Source organism: Delphinus delphis, chromosome 13 (assembly GCF_949987515.2).
Source record: "Delphinus delphis chromosome 13, mDelDel1.2, whole genome shotgun sequence".
NCBI classification, from domain to species: Eukaryota; Metazoa; Chordata; class Mammalia; order Artiodactyla; family Delphinidae; genus Delphinus; species Delphinus delphis.
Window position 1 is genome coordinate 562,303 of NC_082695.1, and position 25,063 is coordinate 587,365.

General features: G+C 55.3%; 2 protein-coding genes across 4 annotated transcripts in view; one reads left to right on the forward strand and one right to left on the reverse strand.

The window, feature by feature from the left end:
* The window catches only part of POLE (DNA polymerase epsilon, catalytic subunit), a 56,385-nt gene extending 37,107 nt beyond the window's left edge, over positions 1 to 19,278 (forward strand). Inside the window, exons 31-49 of the mRNA XM_060027823.1 lie at positions 196 to 405; positions 666 to 809; positions 2,187 to 2,327; positions 2,530 to 2,683; positions 2,760 to 2,866; positions 3,090 to 3,266; positions 3,373 to 3,596; positions 3,730 to 3,950; positions 4,201 to 4,405; positions 5,525 to 5,698; positions 6,642 to 6,767; positions 8,475 to 8,607; positions 10,089 to 10,272; positions 11,286 to 11,417; positions 11,532 to 11,725; positions 15,836 to 16,036; positions 16,400 to 16,525; positions 17,202 to 17,291; positions 17,415 to 19,278. Of these exons, the coding sequence (XP_059883806.1) occupies positions 196 to 405; positions 666 to 809; positions 2,187 to 2,327; positions 2,530 to 2,683; positions 2,760 to 2,866; positions 3,090 to 3,266; positions 3,373 to 3,596; positions 3,730 to 3,950; positions 4,201 to 4,405; positions 5,525 to 5,698; positions 6,642 to 6,767; positions 8,475 to 8,607; positions 10,089 to 10,272; positions 11,286 to 11,417; positions 11,532 to 11,725; positions 15,836 to 16,036; positions 16,400 to 16,525; positions 17,202 to 17,291; positions 17,415 to 17,528 (3,057 nt within the window). The 3' untranslated portion in view covers positions 17,529 to 19,278. The remainder of the gene's footprint in view (positions 1 to 195; positions 406 to 665; positions 810 to 2,186; positions 2,328 to 2,529; positions 2,684 to 2,759; positions 2,867 to 3,089; positions 3,267 to 3,372; positions 3,597 to 3,729; positions 3,951 to 4,200; positions 4,406 to 5,524; positions 5,699 to 6,641; positions 6,768 to 8,474; positions 8,608 to 10,088; positions 10,273 to 11,285; positions 11,418 to 11,531; positions 11,726 to 15,835; positions 16,037 to 16,399; positions 16,526 to 17,201; positions 17,292 to 17,414) is intronic.
* A 1,658-nt stretch (positions 19,279 to 20,936) lies between these two features.
* P2RX2 (purinergic receptor P2X 2) lies at positions 20,937 to 24,225 on the reverse strand. 3 transcript variants are annotated; one of them, XM_060029326.1, is made up of 12 exons: positions 24,047 to 24,225; positions 23,616 to 23,751; positions 23,436 to 23,507; positions 23,250 to 23,325; positions 23,072 to 23,168; positions 22,818 to 22,898; positions 22,553 to 22,691; positions 22,036 to 22,166; positions 21,709 to 21,799; positions 21,523 to 21,588; positions 21,359 to 21,436; positions 20,937 to 21,166 (listed from the first exon to the last, which is right to left on the reverse strand). In XM_060029326.1, the coding sequence occupies exons 1-12, from the start codon at positions 24,220 to 24,222 to the stop codon at positions 21,062 to 21,064; spliced, it is 1,248 nt and encodes a 415-aa protein (XP_059885309.1). In that variant the 5' UTR covers positions 24,223 to 24,225; the 3' UTR covers positions 20,937 to 21,061. The 3 variants fall into 3 exon arrangements, with proteins under 3 accessions (XP_059885309.1, XP_059885308.1, XP_059885310.1); XM_060029325.1 differs by having other exon boundaries at positions 20,937 to 21,436; XM_060029327.1 differs by lacking the exons at positions 23,250 to 23,325; positions 23,436 to 23,507 and having other exon boundaries at positions 20,937 to 21,436; positions 24,115 to 24,222.
* Positions 24,226 to 25,063: the final 838 nt, after the last annotated feature.

The window sequence follows — 25,063 nt, forward strand, 5'->3', positions numbered from 1 at the left end:
CAGGGACGCTGGTCAGGCCTGACCTGTGACGAGCCGTCTCCCTGCAGGGTCTGGGCCCTGAACTGGGCCTTGACCCCTGAGCAAGTTGGCAAGATGTACCCAGTTCTTACAGAGCACTTGGGGACTGTGGAAGGGTGTTTCTGTTTCACTCGTGCTCAACTGTATTTCCCGTCTCCTCCTCTTGCCCTATCCCAGGAAGAGTGGCTGGTCTGGCTCCAGTTCCACAAGAAGAAGTGGCAGCTACAGGCTCGACAGCGCCTCGCTCACAAGAAGAGGCGGCGTCTGGCGGGGCCAGAAGGTGCACCGAGGCCTGGGACCGTCCGAGAGGGGCCCTCCACAGGGCTGGGGGGCTTCTTGCGAAGAACTGCTCGCAGCATTCTGGACCTCCCGTGGCAGATCGTGCAAGTGCGGACAGCTAGCAGTGGGAGGGCGGGACACCCCTGAGGGCGGGAGCATGGCTTATGGGAACGAAGGGGTATCTGGATGGCTCACGATCCTGGGGACCTGGTCTGGAATGGAGCAGGAAGGGCAGGGCTTTACCTTTGTGCCTCTGTGACAGGGCCTGGTGCTGGAGGCCACCTGGGAGATGGCCTGTCCACAGGTATTGAGTGCCTTCTGTGACACGGTGAGACACGCACTGTTGTGCGACCTGTGTTTCCTTTCAGATCAGCGAGACCGGCCAGGCTGGCTTGTTCAGGCTGTGGGCTGTCATCGGCAGTGACCTGTATTGCATCAAGCTGAACATTCCCCGGGTATTCTACGTGAACCAGCGGGTGGCCAAAGCGGAGGAGGGCCCTTCCTATCGGAAGGTACGGGGGGCAGCTGGCGTTGCTGATCACTGAGGTCAGCTGTCTGCTCAGCCTCTGAGGTTGTCTGCACTATGGAGGAGGCCACGCAAAGACCTAGTGAGCTTTGTGACCTTGAGCGAGGTGTTCTGGAGCCTCCATCTCCTGAGAACCTTCTTGGGATGCTGTAAAAATTAATTGAAATGGTGCTGTGAAGCGCCAAGTGAATGCTCGATGATGGAAGCTGTGGGTGTCATTGTCCTTGCTGCGCCGTCCTCTTGCATCTGACGTCCATGTAGCAGGGGAAGGACTGGGTGGACATTAGTCAGAGGCTGCAGGCTCTGTCTCCATAGGCTCTTTTGATGTTAACGGCTTCATTGGGGTCTAATTCACATGCCATACAGTTCACTCATCTAGTGTACGATTCGTTGGCTTCTAGTGTATTCACAGAGTTATGCAGCCATCTCCACTGTCGATCTTAGAACGTTTTCATCACTCCCAAAGAAACCCCGGGCCCCTTAGCGGTCTCTCCCTCTCCCAGCCCTCAGTAAGCACTGGTCCACATTCTACCTCTAGATTAGCCTCTTGTGGACATTTCACGTACGTGGGGTCCTACAGCAGGCGTCCTCCTCTCAGCTGTGGTGTCTTCAGAGGCCGAGCTCCCAGTCAGCTCCACCCAGAGCTCGTTCACTGAGCAAATGAGCACGTTTCTTGGTTGGGTGCTAGGAACCGATTAACAGGTTGATGTCTAGTTGAGGAGATGAGATTCGAGTATTGGTAACTGGCAACTAGACAGAGGAGCCTTCTGGAGAAGGTGAAACTCGATTCTGACCAGAATATTCAGCAAAATATGGATCTAGAGAGAGGACAGGGTGGGTGTTGGGCAGCAGAGGACAGATGATCTGGAATTCTGTAGCTTTCTTGGATGTGATGTGATGTAAGTTTGTAGGAGGACATCCTTCCTTGTAGGATATTTTCCCCTTTGGGCACCCCTCTCCTGCTCCCTCCTCGCCAGGATTCCCACACTCCTTTCCTAGTCTTCTGTCCAGGAAAACATGGCTTCTCTTGCGGTTTTTGCTTCCTGCACCCTTAAGGTTAAACCCAGGAGAGAAAAGAGGAATATAAAGCGGGAACACCTGCCCCTCACAGTCTGGGAGCTTGTCTGCTTTTTAGAAGCCTCGGGCAGCTTCTTGAAGTTATGCCCAGACCTTTTCATTTTACTCATTGGGAGAGATGGGCTGTAGGGGTTTACTCCATGGTTGTGGGCACCAGAGGTTCTAGGCCTGTTTAAACGATGCATGGCTGTAAGAGTGTGCGCACGTGTGTTTGCCTGTGCATTGTAGCACACATTACGACTTAGCTCAGTTGTGGGGTGAGATCTTCGCCATATTGTGTCACCAGGTGAATCGGGTCCTTCCTCGCTCCAACGTGGTCTACAATCTCTATGAGTACTCGGTGCCAGAGGACATGTACCAAGAGCACATCAACGAGATCAACACTGAGCTGGCGGCGCCGGACATCGAGGGCGTGTACGAGACTCAGGTAACTGTTTTCCCAGCTGAACTGTGCAAGGATCTATCCGGATGGAATAGAGGGAAACAAACCCCACAGAGGCATGGACAGGCTAGCAGCATTGGCTGTGGACTTCATGGACACAGTGAATTTCAGCAGCATGTCTGCCGAAGATGGCCACGGGCCTGTGCTCTCCCCCGTCAGCCCTCACACCACTCTGCCCCCCTTCCAGGTTCCGTTATTGTTTCGGGCCCTGGTGCAGCTGGGCTGTGTGTGTGTGGTCAATAAACAGTTGGTGAGGCATCACTCAGGCTGGGAAGCAGAAACCTTCGCTCTTGAGCACCTGGAGATGCGCTCTCTGGCCCAGTTCAGCTACCTGGAACCAGGTATGGCATGTGCCAGCCGCCCTTGCTTGACCCACCTCCTGCTTATCTCAGGGTGACAGGCCATATCCTCCTGCAGGGAGCATCCGCCACATCTACCTGTATCACCACGCGCAGGGCCACAAAGCTCTCTTCGGCATCTTCGTGCCCGCACAGCGCAAGGCGTCTGTGTTTGTGTTGGATACCGTGAGTTCTGGGCTAGGCTGTGGGCGAGCCTCGCTGGGGGAGGAGCATATCCCTGGGCACGGAACTCTCGCACCCCTGACCCCACTGCTGCCTTGTTTCCAAAAGCCTTCGCCCAGCAATTAGAAGTGGATCCGCAGAGGTAGCCCGGCCACCCATGTCCACTCCGGGCTGCCCACTTCCTTCCCTGTAGGGAGAGGCGCCGACCCAGCCCTTGTTTGTCTAGGTGCGAAGCAACCAGATGCCCAGCCTCAGTGCCCTGTACTCAGCCGAGCACAGCCGTCTGCTGGAGAAAGTGGGCCCTGAGCTCCTGCCCCCCAGCAAACACACTTTTGAAGTTCGGGCTGAAACAGACTTGAAGGTCATCTGCAGAGCCATCCAGCGCTTCCTGCTGGCCTACAAAGTGCGTGCCGTCGGGGTCCCACAATGCGGGAGCCCCCTCCCTCCTTCCCTCCTTCCCTCCCTCCCCCGGGCCGGGTCCACTTAGCTGTCTCCTTCCCTGCGCCCAGGAGGAGCGCCGTGGGCCCACACTCATCGCTGTTCAGTCCAACTGGGAGCTGAAGAGGCTGGCTGGCGAAGTGCCCGTCTTGGAGGAGTTCCCGCTAGTGCCTGTCCGTGTGGCTGATAAGGTCAGCTACGGGGTCCTGGATTGGCAGCGCCACGGAGCCCGGCGCATGATCCGGCACTACCTCAACCTGGACACTTGTCTGTCACAGGCCTTCGAGATGAGCAGGTGAGCCGAGTGGAGGGGTGTCTCTGCCCATCTTGGTCGTGGCTGGCCTCACGGGTCTCTGGTGGCAAGTCAGCCTTCCCCGCTTCCCTGGTCGTTGTCCCCTCTGGGGCTGGCTGACCCTGTGCCCCTGCAGGTACTTCCACATCCCCGTTGGGAATCTGCCAGAGGACATCTCTACGTTTGGCTCCGACCTCTTCTTTGCCCGCCATCTCCAGCGCCACAACCACCTGCTCTGGCTGTCTTCCACATCACGGCCTGACCTGGGCGGGAAGGAGGCTGACGACAACCGCCTTGTCGTGGAGTTCGATGACCGAGCCCCTGTGGAGGTCAACAGTTCAGGCTGTTACTCCACAGGTGGGTGGGTGAGGCGCTTGGGGGCCTGGGCTGCTGCCTCTGCCGCTTGTTGCCGTTCTGTGCTGCTGGGAACGCTCAGCCCTGTTGGGCCGAGAGCCTGGGAGCCGAGCCTGCAGGGCTCTGCGGGTGTGTGCTCTGCAGTTGGCCGCCCCCAACAGCAGCCTCAGGGATTTTTCTGAGATAGTGCTTGCTGGGGTCAGGCTCCGCACCCAGGAGGGGTCAGTGCATAAGCGGTGGTGTCTGTGTGCAGTGTGCGTGGAGCTGGACATTCAGAACCTGGCTGTCAACACCATCCTGCAATCTCACCACGTCAATGACATGGAGGGGGCCAACAGCATGGGCATCAGCTTCGATGTGATCCAGCAGGCCTCCCTGGAGGACATGATCACGGGCAATCAGGCTGCCAGCGCTCCCACCAGCTACGACGAGACGGCCCTCTGCTCCAGCACCTTCAGGTACCCAGGGGCTTGCGACCCTGAGAACATCACCTGACCTTTTCTTCTTCTTGTGCCCTCTCCTCTCCAAAGGCCGAACAACAGTTTGGGTTCTAGAAGGAGCAGTAGAAATCCTTTTATCTTCTGTCCTTGTTTCGGAAACTAAGAGCTAAGACAGTGTCAGTGGGGTTTCCCTCCGCCTTGCCAGAAACCAGCATAGGGCCAGGCTCCTTCCTCTGCTCATGGGTCTTTTGCTGCCCTCCAGGTATGGGTTGACAGTTCCTGTGGCCAGAGGCGTGCCTGCAGGAAATCGCCAGTTTACTTGGGGTGCGGGTGTGTATCGAGTATCTGCTGTGGGATGCACAGCAGGACATGCACAGTGGGTTAAGCCACACAGAAGGGGGTGCGAATTGCAGCGGTGACACGGGCAGGGAGCACGTGTGCTCTCCACAGCCCACCGGGTGATATGACTGTGGCCCGTTGTAAAGATGAGGAAACTGAGGCCCCGTGCTTGTGGTCGTGCTGCAGTTGAGGGGAAGGGTTGGTGCTCAGGAGCAAGTCTTGGGATTCAAGAATGGTTTTCTCCAACCGCCACTCCTATTGCATTCTCACAGAAGGCGGGCAGAGCTGGAAGGAGCAGGCTGCAGGCCAGGGGGCTGGTGGAGAAGAGGCTCAGGGCCCGAAGGCACGGTGTGGTCAGGGCCGAGGGCTGCTGGGCAGGGAAGTGGCCGCTGTGTCCCGAGAGGTGCTGGCAGCAGAGCTGCCACGGGGCGGGGATGGCTGCGAGCCACCTGGGGCGACACAACCAGGGCAGTCGTGGTGAAGCAGATCGTTAGGCCCATGACTGGCCCAAGGGAGGAGGGCCCTGCAGGTCTCTGTGGTCAGTCTTCTCCTGGTTCTCCCAGCAGGTGAGGTGCCTTCTTGTGGGGCACCCCCGTCTTCTCAGCTCTGTCCTGGCACCAGCCGTAGGGAAAACTTGGAAGGTTGTGTTGAGTGTGGTGGTGTTGAGGGGTGCAGATGAGTCACAGAGGGCCGAGGAATGGATCTGAACAGTGAGAAGGGAGGGGGCAAAGGTGACAGCAAAACAGGGAAGAGCTGGTGCCAGCAACAGAGGGGGCGCCCTCTGAACCCCTCCTGCAGGATCCTGAAGAGCATGGTGGTGGGCTGGGTGAAGGAGATCACGCAGTACCGCAACATCTACGCCGACAACCAGGTGGTGCACTTCTACCGCTGGCTCCGGTCCCCGTCCTCGCTGCTTCACGACCCCACCCTGCACCGCACGCTGCACAGCATGATGAAGAAGCTCTTCTTGCAGTGAGTGCTGCCCGTGGCCTTCTCCGGGCTATGCTGATCCCTCAGTCCCCAAGCCAGAAAGATGGCAGTCAGCACCTCTGGGAGTCAAGAGCCCACTTGAACCATAGCGATCAGATGGGTCCCAGGAAGAGCTTAGCTGCCATCGCAGCTTCCAGAGACACGCTGTGCGATGCATAGTCTTTGTTGCTTTTTCATAAGTCATTGTACACTGTGCTTACTGTTCTGCACCTCGCTTGCCTTCGTTGACAGTAGATCTTAGAGAGCTGTGTGTGGATGTGCCACGCTAATGGACATTTAGGGCTTCCACAACTTTTGCTGTCACAGTGACCAACGTGGAGTGGCCTTGTACGTGATGAGGTCGTGCAAACATGTCTGTAGAATAGTCTTCAGGAAGTGACGCTGTTGCAGATCTGATCGATATTATCAGATAAATCTAGATGGGTGAACACCAATTTGATCGGTATTATCAGAGAGCTCCCTGTAAAGGTCGTACAGTTCATTGTGCTATTAGATATGGTTGGGAATGTATGTCCCCACTCCAGGCCACGCCGCCATGCGGGGTATTATTGCCAACCAGATGGGATAAAATGCTCTCTTGGTATACCCTTAATATGCAGTCCTTATTATGAATGAAATTGGACTTCCTTTTCATATCCTTCGCCCATTTTTCTGTAGATTTGGGGTTTTTTTTTCCCTCATTAATTTGTATGAGTTCTTTCTAGATAAAAATTAGCCATTTTTCTGTGATGTGAGTTGCACACTTTTTCCTCAGTCTTTGTCTTTGGTTTTGTTTACGGTAGGGTTTTGCAATGCAGACCTCTTTGTTCTTTGTTGCTTCTGGGTTCTAAGTATGTTTTCTGCTTCAGGACGATCAGCTTTTTTCTCACAGTGTCTTCTGGTCTTCTCTGGTGTCTTGACCGTTGATTCTGAACTTGGTCTGCAGGCTCATTGCTGAGTTCAAGCGCCTGGGGTCATCAGTCGTGTATGCCAACTTCAACCGCATCATCCTGTGCACCAAGAAGCGGCGGGTGGAGGACGCCCTTGCCTACGTGGAGTACATCACCAACAGGTGTCAGCATTCCTGTACCCTTCATTCATCTGTGTCTTATCTGATCCATTCACCTGCTGCTGACAGCCTTAACGTGTCTCGTAGCATGGCTCTGTTGGTAACGAATGCTTTCTGCCTTTGGGTATCTGAAAAAGCCTTTATTTCACCTTTGTTTTTGAAGGATATTTTTGCTGGGCATAGAATTGCAGATGGATCTTTTTTGAAAGTCTTTTTTTTCCTCTTTGTTTCTTTTTGGATAATTTCTGTTGTTATGTCTTTAAATTCACTGATCTTCTGCAGTGTTTAATCAGCCATTAATCCCATCTAGTATATTTTTCATTTCACACTGACAGTTTTCATCTCTAGAAGCTTGGTTTGGGTTTTATACATCTCTAGAGTCTACTTAACATGGTCAGTCTTCCCTCTGGTTTAACACATGCAATACTGTTCTAATAACAGGTTTTTTGTTTTTGTTTTGATTAATTTATTATTATTTTTGGCTGCGTTGGGTCTTCCTTGCTGCGTGCGTGCTTTCTCTAGTTGCGGCGAGTGGGGGCTACTCGTCGTTGCGGTGCGTGGGCTTCTCATTGCGTTGGCTTTTCTTGTTGTGGAGCACAGGCTCTAGGCACGCGGGCTTCCGTAGTCGTGGCCCGCGGGTTCTGGAGCGCAGGCTTAGTAGTTGTGGCGCACGGGCTTCGTTGCTCCACGGCATGTGGGAACTTCCCGGACCAGGGCTTGAACCCTTGTCCCCTTAATTGGCAGGCGGATTCTTAACCATTGCACCACCAGGGAAGCCCCTAATAACAGGGATTTTTTTTGTTTGTTCGGGTTTTTTTTTTTTTTGCGGTACGCGGGCCTCTCACTGTTGTGGCCTCTCCCATTGCGGAGCACAGGCTCTGGACGCGCAGGCTCAGCGGCCATGGCTCACGGGCCCAGCTGCTCCGTGGCATGTGGGATCTTCCCGGACCAGGGCACGAACCCGTGTCCCCTGCATCGGCAGGCGGACTCTCAACCACTGCGCCACCAGGGAAGCCCCCTAATAACGGTTTTAATTCCTGTTCTGCTCGTTATTACGTCTCTGTCAGCTCTGATTTGTCTTCAGTTGATAGATTCTTCTCCTTATTATGTGTTGTGTTTTCTCTGCTTCTTTGCACACCTGGTGATACAGGATGGGATGCCAGACATTAAGAATCTTGGCTTGTCCGCTGGGTACTTTTGCATTCCTGTAAATATTCTTGAGCTTTATGTTATGTTACTTGGAAACAGTTTGATCCTTTGGGGCATTTTTTGAGATGTATAGGCAGAGCCAGAGCAGTGTTTAGTCTAGGGCTCATTATTCCCACTGTTGAAGCAAGACTTTGTGAGCACAGCTGCACGTGCCTCTGAGTTACGAGGTTCTGAGAGCGGCGGGGAGCAAGCACCCCAGGCCTGGTGTGGTTTTCTCACACTTGCGCGTGATCCATGCTCTGCTGAGTGGGGTTTGCTCTGTGCCGCTCTCGCCTCTCAGCCCTGCGGCGCTGGCCCCTCGTGGCTGGACGCAGATGCCTCCCTAGTATCATGTTTCCCGTGTTCCCTAGGAACTTTGAGGGATGGTAAAATGTGCGTCTACTTTATATTCCTCTTTAGATAAGTAGAGGGTCAAACAGATAATAAAAGAAGTGGGGAGAGTGGGAAAAAAGGGGAAAACTGTTGATTTCATTTAAGCAATTTCTGTTTTGATTCTTTTAGCATCCATTCTAAAGAGATCTTCCATTCTTTGACAATTTCTTTCTCTCGATGCTGGGAATTTCTTCTCTGGATGGATCCCTCTAACTATGGTGGAATCAAAGGAAATGTTCCACCTAGTATTCACTGTGGACAGGTAAGAGGTAACCAGTCTTAGAGAGCAGAGGTTGGAATCTGAAGCAACTTTAGGGGTCCACATTGGTCCCTTCAGTGCACACTTGAGGGTCGCAGGCCGAGTGCCAGGCACACGGTTCTAGGCCCCGGTCATGTAGTCCTTGCTTTCACGGAGTCTGTGAGGGCAAAGATCACGAACAAGCAAACAAGTAGATGTATACGCCAGTGTCAGCAATGATGAGGGCTCGGAGTAAACAAAAAGCAGGGTAGAGATAGAGAGTGAGCCACGGGGGAGGGGCCGATTTGGATGGGGAGGTCGAGGAGTCCTCTGAGGGGGTGACGGAACTGCAGTGTTAGGCTGCCGTGAGTTACAGGACAAGCAGAGACAGTGGTCACAGGTATGGGCAGAGAGCTGGCCGGGGCCAGGCCACTTGGGCCTGAGGGCTGTGATGGACACTTGGCTTTCAGTGATGGGGAGATTCTGAGTGGGGGAGTGTCAGGGCCTGACTTCCACTTGGATCCTGAGTGGACAGCACCGCAGGAGGTCAAGGTCTGAGTGGAGCCCGGTTAGTGTCGGCCCAGGGGAGGATATGTGGGGCAGGGTGGAGTCAGGGAGAAGGACTCTGGTGGGCATTGCAGGTGGAGTGGATGGGCCAGCAGAATGAATGTGGGGTGACGCCCGGGGGCACAGGGGCGATGTCTGGGCGAGTAGGTTGTAGGTGGGCCTGTGCTTGGGTGTGTGAACCCCGATGGACGGGACAGGAGAGCGAGTATGGGGAGAAGGGAGCTGTGCTTGGCTGCGGCGTGTGGTGTTTGCCGAGCCTGACGTTTGCTTGACGTGCACAAGGTGGAGATGCAGAGGTCAGGTGGTGGCAGGGGCGTCAGGGGAGGGGCTGGGGGTGGGAACTTGGGGTCATCCCAGCTGCTGAGCCTGGCAGCTGGGGCTGGTGAGAACACCTGGGGGTGAGCGTGGGTTGAGAGGCCTGAGTGCCCCCAGGGCAGGTCCCCATGGAGGAAGCTGCCAGTGGGTAGGGGAACTGGGGGGATGGGGCCTCAGGCATCAAAGGGAGAGCGGCCCCAGAAGGAAGGAGCCGTGCTGCTGAGAGCAGATAGGAAACAGAGGCTGCCCTTGGTGCTGGGGTTGGGAGGGCCACTGAGACCACGATGGGAGAGAAGGAAGTGCAGGCCATGTAGACGAATCAAGGGAAGGCAGTGGTGGCTGCTGCTCTGAAGGATGGCGGCCGTCAGAGTTCAGATGTTGAACATTCTTGCCTTCCTGGGAGGTGGGAGTTGAATAATTTTAAAGTGAATCCTCTGAAAGAGCAAACGAGAGTAGCAGTCAGCTGTGTACTGAGTGCTTCTGTGCACCAGGCACGTTCCATAAATGACCTTATTCTTAAAGCTGTCCCGCAGGAATCTCACCTGGGCTTGGGGGGCGAACAGGGCACCTGTTGGGCGGTGCTGCTGTGTGCAGACGTGACTGGGGTTGTCTCTGTGTCCCAGCAAGACTCCCCCGAAGAGGGCAGAGCGGAGGGGGAGGAGCCTGAGGAGGAACCTGAGGAGGGAGAGGAGGAGGGAGGTGCACAGGAGCTGGATGTCGAGGACCTGCTGGAAAACAGCTGGAACATCCTGCAGTTCCTGCCGCAGGCAGCCTCCTGCCAGAGCTACTTCCTCATGATCGTTTCAGGTGAGTCGTCCACACTCTCCATAGCGCCTGAGCCACGCACTGGGAATAACGTGGCCCTGGTGGGAGCACGCCCAGAGTCGGGGGCCCCTGAGGGGCGCCCTGGCTGCACAGCACTGTGAGAGGCAGGGAGGAGACCCTCGGCCCTCGCAGAAGCTCACCGTGAGGAAGGCTGCCCTTCCCGGGGCGTCACAAAGGCTTCGTGGCCCTGCCCCCAAGGTTTGTGCGCGTGCACGTATAGTGATCAAGGTAAACCCCAAGTAGAAAAGTTTAGACACTTCCTGAATCGACTGCCCCACTGGCTGGTCCTTGAGGCTCAACTTACGGTGTAAGAAACGCCTATATTTCATCTGGGTCTAAAGGTTTAGTGTTAGTAACACAACATTTTAAATCAACTATACTCCAACAAAATTTTTTAAAACGAAGGAAAAGTTTTAGTGTTACAAATCAAATTATTTAGCTTGATGTGTAAACGAAGTGTGTAGATTAAACACCTGTTATAATTCAGAGCTAATCATTAGAACAGTTGATGAAGAGCATCATAAATTAAATCACAAATTGTCAGCAGACACATAGACGTAGATATAGGTGCACCCACGTACGTAGCGACAGAGGTAGTTCCATTGTGGTTATTTTATATTTTATATTTATATTTTGTCGACTTGTCTTTGAGCCCTTTGCTTTCTTAAGTTCTCTTCTGGAATGTGTGGGCCTGGTGGAGACTTTGGAGAAGTGTACTGTGCCTGGGGGTCGAGGCGAGCCCTCTGTCTTGCCGTCCAGTGTGAAGGTTGACACGTGTTGCCTGAGCTTGGGCGTCAGCGAGTGCCCTGCGTGTCCCCATTTCTCTGATTGACTTTGGCTCATCTTAGTGCAGCAAATAGAATCATCGCTACTAATGACATTTCAGCCAGTCTGGCCGGCAGTGTGACTAGCCACAGGGTGCCCCCGGATTCTGGGATGTTGGCGGCAATGGCAAATCTCGGGGCCTGTGGCCTGAGCCTGCCCTCTCTCTGCAGCGTACATCGTGGCCGTGTACCACAGCATGAAGGAGGAGCTGAGGCGCAGCGCCCCGGGCAGCACCCCTGTGAGGAGGAGGGGGGCCAGCCAGCTCTCCCAGGAGGCCCAGGGAGAGGCCGGAGCCCTTCCAGGTGAGCGCCCTTGCCACGGGGGGCCACCACTGTGTGCTCCTCAGGGGTCCTTCCCTCGGTGTCGCGATCGCCGTGCAAAATAGGGAGCAGGCATCGTGTTGCTTCTCTTCCCAGGAATGATCACCTTCTCACAAGATTATGTGGCGAACGAACTCACTCAGAACTTCTTCACCATCACACAGAAGATTCAGAAGAAAGTCACAGGCTCTCGGAACTCGACTGAGCTCTCAGAAATGTTTCCTGTCCTCCCCGGTTCTCACCTCCTCCTCAATAACCCCGCTCTGGAGTTCATCAAATATGTGTGCAAGGTGAGGACACTCCCATTGACGTGTGTGCAGGTCACTCCTCTCTTCCAGAAACACCCACTGCGCCCACTCCATGCAGCCGCTGTGGGAAAGACCTCTGTTCTCACTCCGCTGAGGGGGCACAAGTCAGTGAGGGACAGGTGAGCTCAGAGAGCACAGGTGCTGAGAGGTGGGCTCAGGGGTGGGGCAGGTGAGGAAGGCCCTCTGATGGGGCCTGGGGCTGAGAATGAGACCACTGTGGCTAAGAGGGTCTGGCCATGGGCAGAGGGGATGCAGAGACCCTGGGGAGGGATGACCTGGTGGTGCTGGTGAAAGGTGAGTAGTGGAACGGCAGGTGCTCATGGATCACGTGGGGCTGGTGGGCCAGACTAGGAACTGGACAGGGCTCCCAAAACGTCTGGGCTGCTGTGAAACCTAAGAGGAGAGCTTGCTCGGATGCTAAATGCCTTTCTGGGAAAGGCAGGCTGCATCAAACGATGGCATAATATTACCAGATGAGGACCCAGCCGGCGTTATCCCTTACGGAGCATTTTCCTGTCCGTTAAATTACCTCCCAGCAAATCACAGTTTCACAGTGATCAATTGGCTTCTGATTGTGGTGAAGAAATGGTTTAGTGTACCATTTTAATTCCTTGGTAGACTTCAGAATTTTTAAGTTTTATTTTTATTAAAGTATAATTTACAGGGACTTCCCTGGTGGTCCAGTGGCTAAGACTCTGCCCTCCCAGTGCAGGGGGCCCGGATTCAGTACCTGGTCAGGGAACTAGATCCCACGTGCCACAACTGAAGAGCCCACATGCAGCAACGATGATCCCGCGTGCCGCAACTAAGAGCTGGCGCAGCCAAGTAAAGAAATAAATACATGTTTAAAAGAATAAGTATAATTTACATACAGGAAAATTCACCATTTTAGTGTGCATTCCGTGAGGTACCCAATCACGCCTTCAGGATACAGAACCAGAGTCCCCACCCGTGGCACGCTCTGATCTGTCTGTCCCTGTGTTCATTTACTTTTTGAAAGTTGCATGCAGTAAAAGTCACTCTCCGTGCAGTGCAGTCGTTCGAGTTTTCACACATGGATAGGGCTGGCCAGCAGCAGCCAGGTAGGTACACAGCGGTCACCACCCCAGAGACTCCCCCACGCTTCCCCTCGGGCTCAGCTCCTCGCGCCTGCAGCCCTGGAACCGCCGATCTGTTATCTGTCCCTGCGTTGTGATCGCTTCCAGAATGTCACACGAGTGGAATGGTTGGTCATGTAGCCTTTTAGGTCTGACTTCCTTCAGTCAGCAGAATGCACCTGGGGCTCCTCCATGTCATTGCTTGTCTCAGTGCTTCGTTCCTTTCCATCGCTGAGTCTTTTTCTCCCTTGTTGTGTGGGAGAACCGCAGTTCCCCGGTTGAAGGACATTCAGGTTGTTTTCACGTTTTTGGTGACTGTTAGTAAAGCTGCTGTAAACATTCTCATAGAGAAGGTTTTGGGTGAACATAAGTTTCATTCTTGATAGAAACCTAGCAGGGGACTGGCTGGGTCATGTCGTGCTTGTTTCTAAAGTGGCCCCGTTTTGCCACTTTTCAGGCCTCTCATCAGCGGTGTATGGCTACAGTCCAGCTGCTCCACAACGCGCTAGAACTTGGTGGTGTTGATTTTCAAGATTTTATCTGTCCGGATAGGTGTGCAGTGGTATATCACTGTGGTCTTAACTTGCGTTTCCCTAATGCTAATGATGTGGAGATTGTATGCATGTGCGTGTTTGCTCTCCATGTGTTTTTGGTGAAATGTCCAGAGCTTTTGCCCATTATTAAAAACTGTTTCTTTTTAAAATAATTTTCATTGGAGTCTAGTTGATTTACAATGCTGTGTTAGTTTCAGGTGTACAGCAAAGTGAATCAGGGTTGTTTTTCTTATTGTTGAGTTTTGAGAGTTCTTCATATATTCCGTATATAAGTCCTTTATCAGATCTGTGACTTCCAAATACTTCCTCCCAGAATTTGGCTTGCCTTTTCAAAATTCCGTTTTTCAGTGAGCAGAGGGTCTTAACTTTTATCTAATTTGTCACTTTTTAAGGGTTGAGCTTTTGGTGTCTTATCTGAGAAATCTTTGCTTTAACCAAGGTCACAAAGTTTTTCTCTCATGTTTTCTTCTAGATTCTAGAAGTTTTATAGTTTTAGGTTTTATATTCAGTCTGTGATTCATTTTGAGTTAATTTTTGTGCAATGTGCATGTTATAAATTGAGGTTCATATTCTGCATAAACATAGCCAATTATTCCAGCATTATTTGTTGAAAAAATCAGCCTTACTCCATTTAAATATGTTTGTGCTTTTTTCAAAACTTAACTGGCCATATATATGTGTGTGGGTCTGTTTCTGGGTCTCCATCAATCTGAATATCTGTCTGTTCTCCAATACCACACTGTCTAAATTTCTGTAACTTTATCAATATGTCTTGAAACCAGGTAGTGTGAATGCTTTAACTTTATTCTTCTTTTTCAAAATTATTTTGACTATTTTAGTTCCTTTGCCTTTCCTTATAAATTTCAAATCAGCATATCAATTTCTACCAAAAAAAAAATCCTCTTGGATTGTTGATTGGAGTTGTTTGGAGTCTTGGATTAATTTAGGGAGAATCGATATCTTAATGTTCAGGCTTCCAATCCATGAACCACTATATCTTTCCATTTATTTAAGTTGTCTTTGACTTCTTTCATCAGTGTTTTTGGAGCTTTCAGCATAAAAATAGTGCACATATTTGCACCTCAGGTTTTTATGGTTTGGGTGCTATTGTAACGGCACTGATTTTTCTTTTTTTTTAAATTTCGCTGCGCTGGGTCTTAGTTGCAGCACGCCGGATCTTCATTGCTGCGTGCGGGATCTTTAGTTGCAGCATGCGGGATCTAGTTCCCTGACCAGGGATCGAACCTGCGCCCCCTGCATCAGAGGAATGGAGTCTTAACCACTGCACCACCAGGGAAGTCCTATCCTGAGAGTTTTAATCATGAATGGATGTTGAATTTTGTTAAGGGCTTTTTCTGTGTCAATTGAGATGATTGTATTGGTTTTTATTCATTAGTCTCGATATGGTGAATTACACTGATTTTCAAATGTTGATCCAGCCTTGCATTCCTGGGGTAAATCCCACTTAGTCGTGGTACCAGTGGGTTCAATTTGCCAGTATTTTGTTGAGGATATTTGAGTCTGTGTGTGTGACAGTTTTTTTTACTGTAGTTGTACTGTCTTTGTCTGGTGTTGGTATCAGGGTGATACTGGCCTCACAAGATGAGTTAGGAGTGTTCTCCCTCTTGTGTTTTCTGGAAGATACTGTGTAGAATCAGCATTACTTCTTCCTTAATGGTTTGGTGAATTCACTTTCATTTTTTTCTGTCTCTTAATTACATCCAGTGTTCTCCCTATGTAAAAGACATGTATAATGTATATATTTTAAATAATACTGCCCAGTAGGCTGTCGATCCTCATTATAAATGTGCTTGCAAATCCACCCACTTTGTTTCAGATCGACCATAAACGCTCCTCCTAAAGAAGTCTTCTAGGTGCCGTTTGGTTCTGTGCTCTTGGCATTGTGCTAGGACAGGAGTTGTAGGGCTGGGAGAGGCCAGTGAAACATGCCAGTGCTGTCTTCTCTTGTTTACAGATGGGGGGTTAACGAGTCTCCTGTGGCTCTGCAGGAGCGACTTCCAGTGCCAGCACTGCGGGCACTGACACACACGTGTGCTGCAGAGGCGTTTCTCGGCTGGCCTGGGAGCCCCCCCACCGTGGAAGGTTGAAGTCAACCCCTTTGCAGTGAGACTGTAGAGCTCTGGTAGACTTAGGACTGCCTGTCATTGAGGAAGAAGGAGCCAGTAAGGAGAACACGTAGAGCACACTTCGGTGTGTCCCAGAGTTCCCCGGAGCTGACAGAGACCACAAGGCCTGGGGGCAGGGCCTCCACTCCACTCTTATGGCCCCGAGTCGGGGAATCACTGATGTACAGAAGGCAGGAAGAGTTGAGATGATGCTGAGAAACAGTAGCTTAGAGAGTTGGCTGTGGGGTTTTCTGGTCCAAACAGCAGCAGGGAGGCCCCGGGAGCTGTCCCTGATGTGGGCTCTGTTCTCTGCAGGTCCTGTCTCTGGACACGAACATCACAAACCAGGTGAACAAGCTAAACCGAGACCTGCTTCGCCTGGTAGATGTCGGCGAGTTCTCGGAGGAGGCCCAGTTCCGAGACCCCTGCCGCTCCTACGTGCTCCCTGAGGTCATCTGCCGCAGCTGTAACTTCTGCCGGGACCTGGACCTGTGCAAAGAGCCCTCCTTCTCTCAGGTGGGCCAGCTCCGTCAGGCCCCTTGCTGGTAAAGCCAGAATATCCAGGCATCAGTGGATCAGGGGGTCCTGCAGTACTCCCTATCAAGTGACCCCAGTCTCCACCTTTACTGGGCTACACCTCCTGGGCCCCCAGCTAGCTTTGATGTGAATTAGAAACAAACACCCTTTTCAGGCCACTCAGCTGCCACATGCCAGAGCCTTGTCCTGGTAAACACGTAAGTGATGACAGTGGTGATGTGAGTGTGCCCTGGAGCTGTGAGCAAGCAGTACCACAGTTCTCACCACGAGCTTTTCTCTTTCCATCCCTTCTCAATACTGGGGCTGAGGAAGGTGACCTGGTCCCTTTCCTTCTCTGCCTAGGATGGGTCTGTGCTGCCTCAGTGGCTCTGCTCCAACTGTCAGGTAGCCTACGACTCGTCAGTCATTGAGATGGCCCTGGTGGAAGCCCTGCAGAAGAAACTGATGGCCTTCACCCTGCAGGACCTGGTGAGCAGCGGGGCCTGGTGCTGGGGCTTTTCTGCACCCAGCCCGACCGCCCCTCCAGTTGGTGGAGGGTTTGTTGATAAGCAGTTCACACCCACGGGAAACTAGAGGTGTACACAGGTCTCAACATCGTTACCTGGTCCTCCAAGGTAGCCACCTCTTGGGTCAGGCCTTGTCCATGAGCCCAGGTGACTCATTCATTCCTACAGCATCTGTTAGGCACCTACAGGGGCCAAGTGCTGGCTTCATGGACCTTTTTTATTCTAGTGGAGGGAGATACACAGTAAACAGGACAACTAAGTGATGGTAAGAGTAAAGAGAACCAACAGGCAGTGTGTGAGCAAGAGGGAAGCTTTCAGCATTAGTTGGAGGAGGGGTCTCACCAAGAGGGAACATCTCAGCAAAGACCCGAGGAAGGTGTTGCGGTCCAGACAGGGAACAGCTGGTGCCTGGTGTGATGGATGGGGGAGCCCCAGACTCAGAGTCAAGGGTAGGGTGTCCACCGGGAGGGTGTTGGGAAGCAGTTGGGATGTTTGGATAAAGCCCATTATCGAGTCTCAGATTTTATTCAGAATTGAGGTGAAGGCCATGGGGGAGGGAAGCCTGTCAGGTGCCAAGCGACTGGCCAGCCCTGGCCTGGGCCAGGGAGGCTCCTGACTGGGGCTGCTTCTCATTGCAGATCTGCCTGAAGTGCCGGGGTGTGAAGGAGACCAACATGGCCACGTACTGTAGCTGTGCCGGGGCCTTCTCCCTCACCATCCACACCAAGGTGGGGCCTCCCGTGGACAGCCAGCCCTGCTGCCCCTCGGCCATTGGCTCTTTCTGGGTCTCGGCCTTGCATCTCTGTGCCTCCTCTGGGACTAGTTCTCACTGTGACTGGTCATTCCTGTAGGTCTTCATGGAGCAGATCAGAACCTTCCAGAACATTGCCCAGCACTATGGCATGTCGTACCTCATGGAGACCCTGGAGTGGCTGCTGCAGCAGAACCCCCAGCTGGGACATTAGCAAGCTGGGCAGCGTCCCCATTCTCTTCTCTGACTACCCACATCCAAGACGGGCACCCAGGAAGACGACCCTCAGGGAGCAGGTCATGCAGCCCAGAAGAAGCGTGAACCAGCCAGAGCAGGAAGTGGCTCCACCTCCAGGTTCCCGGGGCCCAGCCTCGGCCAGGGCAGCCCTCTCTAGGCCCAGCCTCGGTCGGGGCAGCCCTCTCTAGGCCCGAGAAGCGTCTCCAGCGAGGGGTCCCAGGGCTGCCTTCTCGCTGGATGAACACCCCTCTGCTGCTGCACGGCCCTCCCTGCCCACGCCTCTGCTGCCCTGAGGTGCCCTTGGAGGTCTTCTGTTTGAGCCGAGCCCCTGAGGGTGTCTGGAAGCCAGACGCAGGGCGAGGGGCACCTGAGTGGGAGTCTGCAGCCCCAGCTCTCCAGTTCCTTGCTTCCGGGAGAGGTGGCTGTCCTACAGTCCACGCCAGCGGCATGCGGGCCACATCCTGGGGACCCTGGCTGAACCTGTGGAGACCTGGGCGTCTCTCACACACTGAGTTCTGGGGCTTGGGCCCCTCTGTCTGTGGAGATTCCCAGTCAGAGCAGCCTTTGCCGGAGTGTCCGTATCATGGCGTAGTCACCTCGTCGGCAGCAGCGAGACTGGGCGGGGGGCGGGGAGGCTGAGGAAGGGGAGGATCTCAGGCTGGGGCTCAGCCGCAGCGGGGCGTGGCACCTCTCCCTCTGAATCTGCCTGTGCTGTGAGGGGGCCGCTGCAGCAGGAGGCCTGAGGGCCCCGGGGAGGGAGGAGGCGCGCCATTATCGCGGACTTCGACATCGTATGTTAGCACCTGGATTCTAGAGAAGTATTTCTTCACATGCCAGACTAGGTTCTTTCCTTCAGGTCTAAGAAGTGGTTGGGAGAGGATGGAGAAGAGGGCAACAGCAGTTTTATCGGGATTGAGGCAGTTCTGTTCTTGCTTCTCAGCCTCAGGGATCAGTACAAGACCTGTGACCCCAAGGCAGAGAGGGTCCTTGGGCTGTACCCCCTTTAAAATGCGACACTCACCACCAGCTTGTTCAGGGCCCTGAACAGAGGGGAACAGAGATGTGCCCCTTGCTGCACAGAGATGTGGGCCGTGCTGTTTTCTCCTCCCGGGTGGGGCTGAAAGAGGAGAATGGGCCAGGCTGGGGGACCCTTTGCTGAGCATGAGTTCTCGCTCCGTTCTGCCAGCAGCAGCCCCAGAACATAAGATCAACTCTGTGCACCTCATTTCTAACTAAGTGCAACTGGAAGCAAAAGAAAACCAGCCAAATTGGCGAGAACACAGACATGTTAAAAGTGAATCACAGGGGCTTCCCAGGTGGCGCAGTGGTTGAGAGTCCACCTGCCGATGCAGGGGACGTGGGTTCGTGCCCCGGTCCGGGAAGATCCCACATGCCGCGGAGCGGCTGGGCCCGTGAGCCATGGCCGCTGAGCCTGCCTGTCCGGAGCCTGTGCTCCGCAACGGGAGAGGCCACAACAGTGAGAGGCCCGCGTACCGCAAAAAAAAAAAAAAAAAAAAAGTGAATCGTAAATTCAGAAACCCCAAACGGGTGGGCAGTGGGGGCCCCACTGTTGGCTGTGGAGCCTGGTTTAAATTTGTTCTCGTTATCTCAATTTACACTTTGGATTTTCGTTTTAATTTTACACTTTGACATTTCCTATAATTTTCACTGTGTGTATGTTTGTGCACTGCGCCTGGGTTTCTGGAAGGAAGGAAAGAAGACTAAGTAACTGACGTCTGTCTGTCTGGGTTTGTTGGCCCCTGGGTACTGCCCACCAGGCGCATGCAGGCCCGGTGACTGCAAGAAACCTGACTCGGCTTGGAAGGGGATGGAGCCCGTCAGCCCCCAGATGGAGATCAAATCAAATTAGGGCCGAGTTGGGGAGGAGGAGGGCTAACGGCGCTTCCTGGAAGCAGAGCCGGAGAAGTCCCAGGGGAGCACGGAGGAACGAGGAGGTGGGGCTGCGTGTCTCGCCCACCCCCCCACCCCACTGTGCTCCCTGCAGCGGGGCCGGGGGTGCCAGTGGAGGCCAGCTTAGGGGCTGGGGGCATCTGGGGCGGTGGAGGTCCTAGGGTCACTCTCATGCTTGGGGATGGGAAACCTGAGCCCCTGGCCCTGGTTCTTGAGCTGCAGCCCAGCTCCAACTGGAAAAGCTGGTTTCTCTAAAACTAGAGCTGGATGTCACAGGCATTTGAGTGACCCAGGGAGCTGACGAGCATAGGAGAATCTGCAGGGGGGCTGGGTGGGGGCTTCTCAAGGGTTTGTGGCTCCAGTGAGTGGTGCTAGTCTCGTTGGCAGGTGGGGAGGCCAGCTCTGACTTTGGGAGTGACGGGGTCACAGGTGAAAGGATCTGTGGGAGGGACTATGCCTCCTCAGGTCTGTGCACCATCATACCCGTTGCTGGGGAAACCACCGTCCAATCAGGTCGTGGTGTCTTCAGAGCAGGGCCTGGCCAGGCAGAGCTGCTAAGTGGAATGACCACTGTAGCATCCAAGGCCGTAACCAGATTACCGGTAGGCCTGATCCAGCTAGTGCCGGCTTCCCACACTCCTCCAACCTCGTTCTGCCCTGCCCACCCCTGTTCCCCAGCACCGAATTCCTTCCTCCACCCCAATCCCCATTTGAAATAGAGCCGCAGGGCCTGGGCAGGCATTTTGGTGTGAGCCTAAGCTTTCGTTTTCCTTGGGTACAACTCTCATCGCCTCCCTCCTGGCGTTCTTCCTCCTTGAGAGGTTTGGGGTCTAGGAGGAGCCTTTTCCTGTATTTTGAGGTTTGGGGCCCGGGATGAGCCCTGCAGGAAGCTGGTAAGTAAGTGCACTGCCTGAAGGACATGCTGGGATGAGTCTAGGGGTCCTTGTGCGCTCTCAGCCTGTGTGTCCCCCACCTCCACTGGCCCCCAGGTCAGACACGACTGTAGCCTGGCTGGACGTGGGGGCAGCAGACACATCCACACACTCTGCACGCAGGCTGGCTAGAGGGGCGATACGGAGGTCCAAGCACACCAAAAGAGAGACCCCGTGCGCAAAGACCTGCCATTGCATGTTTGTCTTTTTAAGAGCCTGAACACGCTTTTCCCTGAAGACGAGGCCAGGAGGGTCTGGTCACAGCTTTATTGGATTCTGGATGTGTGATTTCCTGGCTATGAGGTGAGTGAAGGGTCGGGGTGGGGGTGGGGGGTGGGGGGGAGGAGCAAAGAGCCTGGGAGGAGAACAGCTAGGGAGAAGGTGGAGGTGGGGACTTGCCCCCTACAGGCCCCTGGGCAGTTGGGGGACAAGACGGACAGGCCGGGATCAGGTGCCGTCCCCTTCATGTCATCCCACTGCCTGGTCGCACGGGGCCCTTTGGCTGCTGGTTTTGCTGCGACGCAGTGTTGAGGTGTGTGGGCAGGGCCCAGGTCCAAGGTCCAAGCCATGCTGCCCTGGGGAGTGGGGCGCTCCTGGGGCCACAGACTTCAGGGGCCCCCAACAGGCCCAGGTCTTCAGTGCAGCACGACAGAAGGTGGGAGTGGGCTCAGAGCTGGGCCAATCCTCGGGCGTCTGTGAGAGCGCAGTCCTGTTGGGAAGGCTCAGAGGTGCCAAGCCCTGGTCCTGCACCCCGCTTGGGAGCATCCACCATCTGCTCAGACGGGGCAGAGGTGGGGCAAGGCAATGGGGGTGGGACAGCCCAGGCCTGGCTCTGCCCCTCACCTTGCGGTTGGCCAGCCTGGCCTGGGTCTGCGGAGCAGGGATAGGGTGGGGGAGGGCCCTGGCCCAAAACAAGGGCCAGGGTCACAGGCCAGCTGCCTGAGGAAGGCCCTGGAGTACACACCTTGTCAAATTTCTTATGGCTGTAGACCTTGTTTTTGTTCATGAACGTTAGCAAGATCCAGTCGCACAGGAAGGAGCCCTGAGACCAGCAAGACCAATGCGTTAGAGCCTGGCACCTGCCCCCCCGTCCCCCCACCCCCCGTGACCCTAGTGTGCATCCCTTACCACCCCGATAGAGGTCAGCGCTGTGGCCAGGTTAATGATGGTGGGAATCAGGCTGAACTTCCCTGCCTGGAGGCAAAGAGGCTGCCTGAGATGCGGGAGTGGGGCTCAAGGGAGGCGTGGGGTGTGGTAGGAGAGATTGAGGCTGGGCCAGCCCAAGCCTCAGGTAGGCAAGGTGGGCTGGTTTACCTGTCCGTGCACGATGACGTCAATTCGGATCCCGTAGGCTTTGATGAGTGTGCGGGTGGTGGTACCGTTTACTTTGTAATACTTGGCGAACCTAGGGCGGAATGACCCGGAAGCACGTCAGAATCTGGGAGGGAATGACCCGGGTGCAGGAAACCTGGCCACCTGACCCTGAGGAGCATGACGGGGGGTGCACCTGTTGCCCAAATGGGGCAGCTCCAAGACTCAGCCGACCACTGGCGCCCCTGAACCTTTGGGCACCTGCCCTGTTGACTCCTGGACCTCCACGGCTAGGGCAGACGAGGACCCAGTGTCCCAAGGCCAAGGTACCTGAAGTTGTAGCCAGATGAGGCTGGGACATGCTTGGGGTCGAGCCTCCGGAAGGAGTATTTGGGGTTGCACTTTGACGCCGACAGGTCCAGGTCACAGTCCCAGTTGATAATGACCCCAATTACACCACCCTGTCCAGAAGTGGGCACAGACACGGGGTCAGGGTGGGCTCACAGAGAGGACCTTCAACAGCCCCAAGGTCCTGCTGAGGCTATGTGTGGGGTGCATACTGTGAGGCACCCAGGGCAGCTCAGGGCAGAGAGCTGGGGAAGGGGGCTCGTTGAGTGCCCTGCTTCTGAGGCACACGGCACAAGGGGATGCCAGGAGTCAATAATTTAGCAGGAGCCATGCACACCCAGATGGGTCAGACGATCGTGTTTCTCTTTCCTCTGCCCGAGCAGGGCCAGGGCTGGCCAAGACTGCAGACGGACTCGGCTGTAATGAGACCCTTTGTGTGCAGGTGGGAGCCAGCACCTGGACGGACAGCTGTCCCACCCACTCTCCCTGGTGCCCTCACCGAGTGTGCCAGCTGCGTGAAGTTTTCCCCTGCCTGCTCCACGATGTAGCCCAGCTTGAAAATGGGGCAGTAGAGGTCAGAGACCTCATGGAATGTGCAGTGTTTCAGGTAGCCATCCTTCCGGTTCTCGATGTTGCCCCTAAAGACAAGGCCTAGTGGCATCAGATGGGGAGGGAGCAGAAGCCATGCACCCCCAAACAACACATTCCAAGAGGCAACCCCCCCTGCAGCCCATCCCTTGTCGCCACGCGCTAATGGCTCTTACTTGGAGAACTGGAATTTGGGGTAGTGGATGCTGTTCTTGATGAGGATGGTGAAATTGGGGGCCATCTTACCGAGAAACTGGCTGAGGAGGCACAAACCGGGTGTGTTTAGTCTCCCCTTCTCCCGGTCCCCCAGGCTCCCCTGCTGCGCTGCCCCTCCCGTCCTTCTCCCCCCACACACCCCGACTCCGGTCAGGTAGGAGAAAGGAGCAAAGGAGCTTGGCCCCAGGTGGGTGGGGACAGCGGGTGTGCACACCTGACTGAGGCCCCGTCCTCCACCGGGCACCAGGCGGACACCTCGCAGGTCTTGGAGGACCCGTGGTAATAAGGCACACAGCGCCCGGTCCGCAGGCCTGTGGGCAGACGCGCGCTCAGGTGGCAGATGCGCCCTCAGGGGCGCGGCCCGCCCCCGCCCCCAGTTGGCACACACTGACCGTTTCCCAGCATGTCCAGCTGCCCAGCCACGCAGTCCTCGTCCGAGTCGCACGTGGCGTTTCTGACCCTCATACTCTAGGGAGGAGGCTGCTTGGTCAGGGGCCCGACACTCTTTTCCCCCAGGCACAGCGGACCAGGCAGGGCCCCTCCCTCCCGCCCCGGCTCTGCTCTCTACCCGACCTCACCTCGGCGCAGGTTCCGAGGGTCTGGAAGGGAGTGACCTCGATCCTGGTGATGATGCTGAACACGCTGCCCCCCTGGGCTCAGAAACAAGGGACGGTCGGCCGGCGCCGGGCAGCTCGGCCGCCACTCGGTCCCACCCTCGGGGTGCTCGGAGGGGGGGGGGCGGGGCCCGAGTGGCGCACCTCGGGGGGTTTCACGTACTCCTCCACGTCCCACACTTTGTTCTCGGACGAAGTGATGCCCTTGACCTTGGTGATGACGGAGCTCTCGGGGCCCGTCTCCCTGTCCTGGTAGCTCTTTTGCACGATGAACACGTACCTGTGCGAACGGGCAGGGCCGGCTCTGGAGGCGACCCCGCGGCAGGCCCGGGACCCCTCCCCTGCCGAGTCAGCTCGACTCCGGCGGGATCGAGGCTGCGTCACCGTCTCTCGGGGGCCGGCCGGGTAGGCTCTGCGGCGCCCGAGGGGCCAGCCTGGCGGCGGCCGCCGGCATTCTCCTCGCCACCTACCCAGAGCGGCCCCTCCAACCTGGGACGTCCCGGTGGCGCCCTCCCGTACGCTCCTGACCCCGCTGGACACCCCCTGCCGCCGGGTCTCCCCCCGTGCGCACCCACCACACGAAGTAGAGCAGAATGAGCAGCTGCACCGTGCGGTACACGATGCCCAGGCGCCGGTTCTTCACCACGATCACCTTGGGCGTCTCGTAGTCCCAGAACGCGGACCAGCAGCTCCGGGCCAGGCGTCGGGCCGCGGCCGTCCCCGCGGGGGTCTTGGGCTCGGCCGCCGCCATGGCCCCGAGCTGCTGGGACAGGAAATCGGGCTGGGGGGCGCCGGCGTGGCCGCCTCCCGGGCGTGGCCTCGCGCTCCCCGCCCTGTCCCGCCTCGCCCCGCCCCAGGTCGGTCCCCGAGCCGCGGGGGCGCCGGGCGTAGACACGCAGCGCACCTGGCAGGTGTCGCCAGGTGGGGCCCCGAGCGGGCAGGGTCGGGGTCGCGGCAGCCGTCGCCCCCAGCCCGCTCAGGGAGGGCGCGAAGACGGTGCAGGCCCTCGCGTCCCTCGGGAGGACACTTAAAACTCGGGGGGAAGACGCGGCAGAGCACTGCCCGCCTCCTCTGCGTCTCCGCCGGTGTCTGATGCGCAGCGCGCACTAAACCCGAAGAGCAATCCCTTTAAAAAAATATATATGTGTATTTACCCAATTTTGTTGGGATACAACCGACGCGTGAAGTTTTGTAAGTTTAAGGTGCACAAGGAGATGATTTCCCAAGAGCAATCCTTGATTCGTGTCCGCGGTTCCCCGCAGCTCGGCAAAGGCACCCCTGCCTCCAGGGTTCAGACAAAAAATCTGGATCTCTTTCTTTGCCCTAACAGTCCTCTTGTTTTTGTCTACAGATACACGTCAGGGCTGTTGGGTTCTAGCCCCTTCCCCCCCCACACAAAGCGCCCCGCCGCGTTTCTCACCTGGATTTCCGCACTCTAGGCTTCTACCCATTTCCGTCTCTTGTTTTGTTTCCTATACAGCTCGGAGGAAACATGTTTTTGTTTTTACTTTTTGTACCTCTACCCCCACCTCATTATTTTGGACCAAATCCCAGACATCGTACTATTTCACAAAATGATAAATGTTTTACAC

Excerpts from the sequence above, each read along its gene's own strand:
- P2RX2 (XM_060029325.1), bottom strand. The coding sequence starts at position 24,222 with ATGGCGGCGGCCGAGCCCAAGACCCCCGCGGGGACGGCCGCGGCCCGA. Across the intron at positions 23,508-23,615 it reads AGTACGTGAAACCCCCCGAG|GGGGGCAGCGTGTTCAGCAT; the intron begins GTGCGCCACTCG and ends TTCTGAGCCCAG. Across the intron at positions 22,899-23,071 it reads GAGGACGGGGCCTCAGTCAG|CCAGTTTCTCGGTAAGATGG; the intron begins GTGTGCACACCC and ends GTGCCTCCTCAG.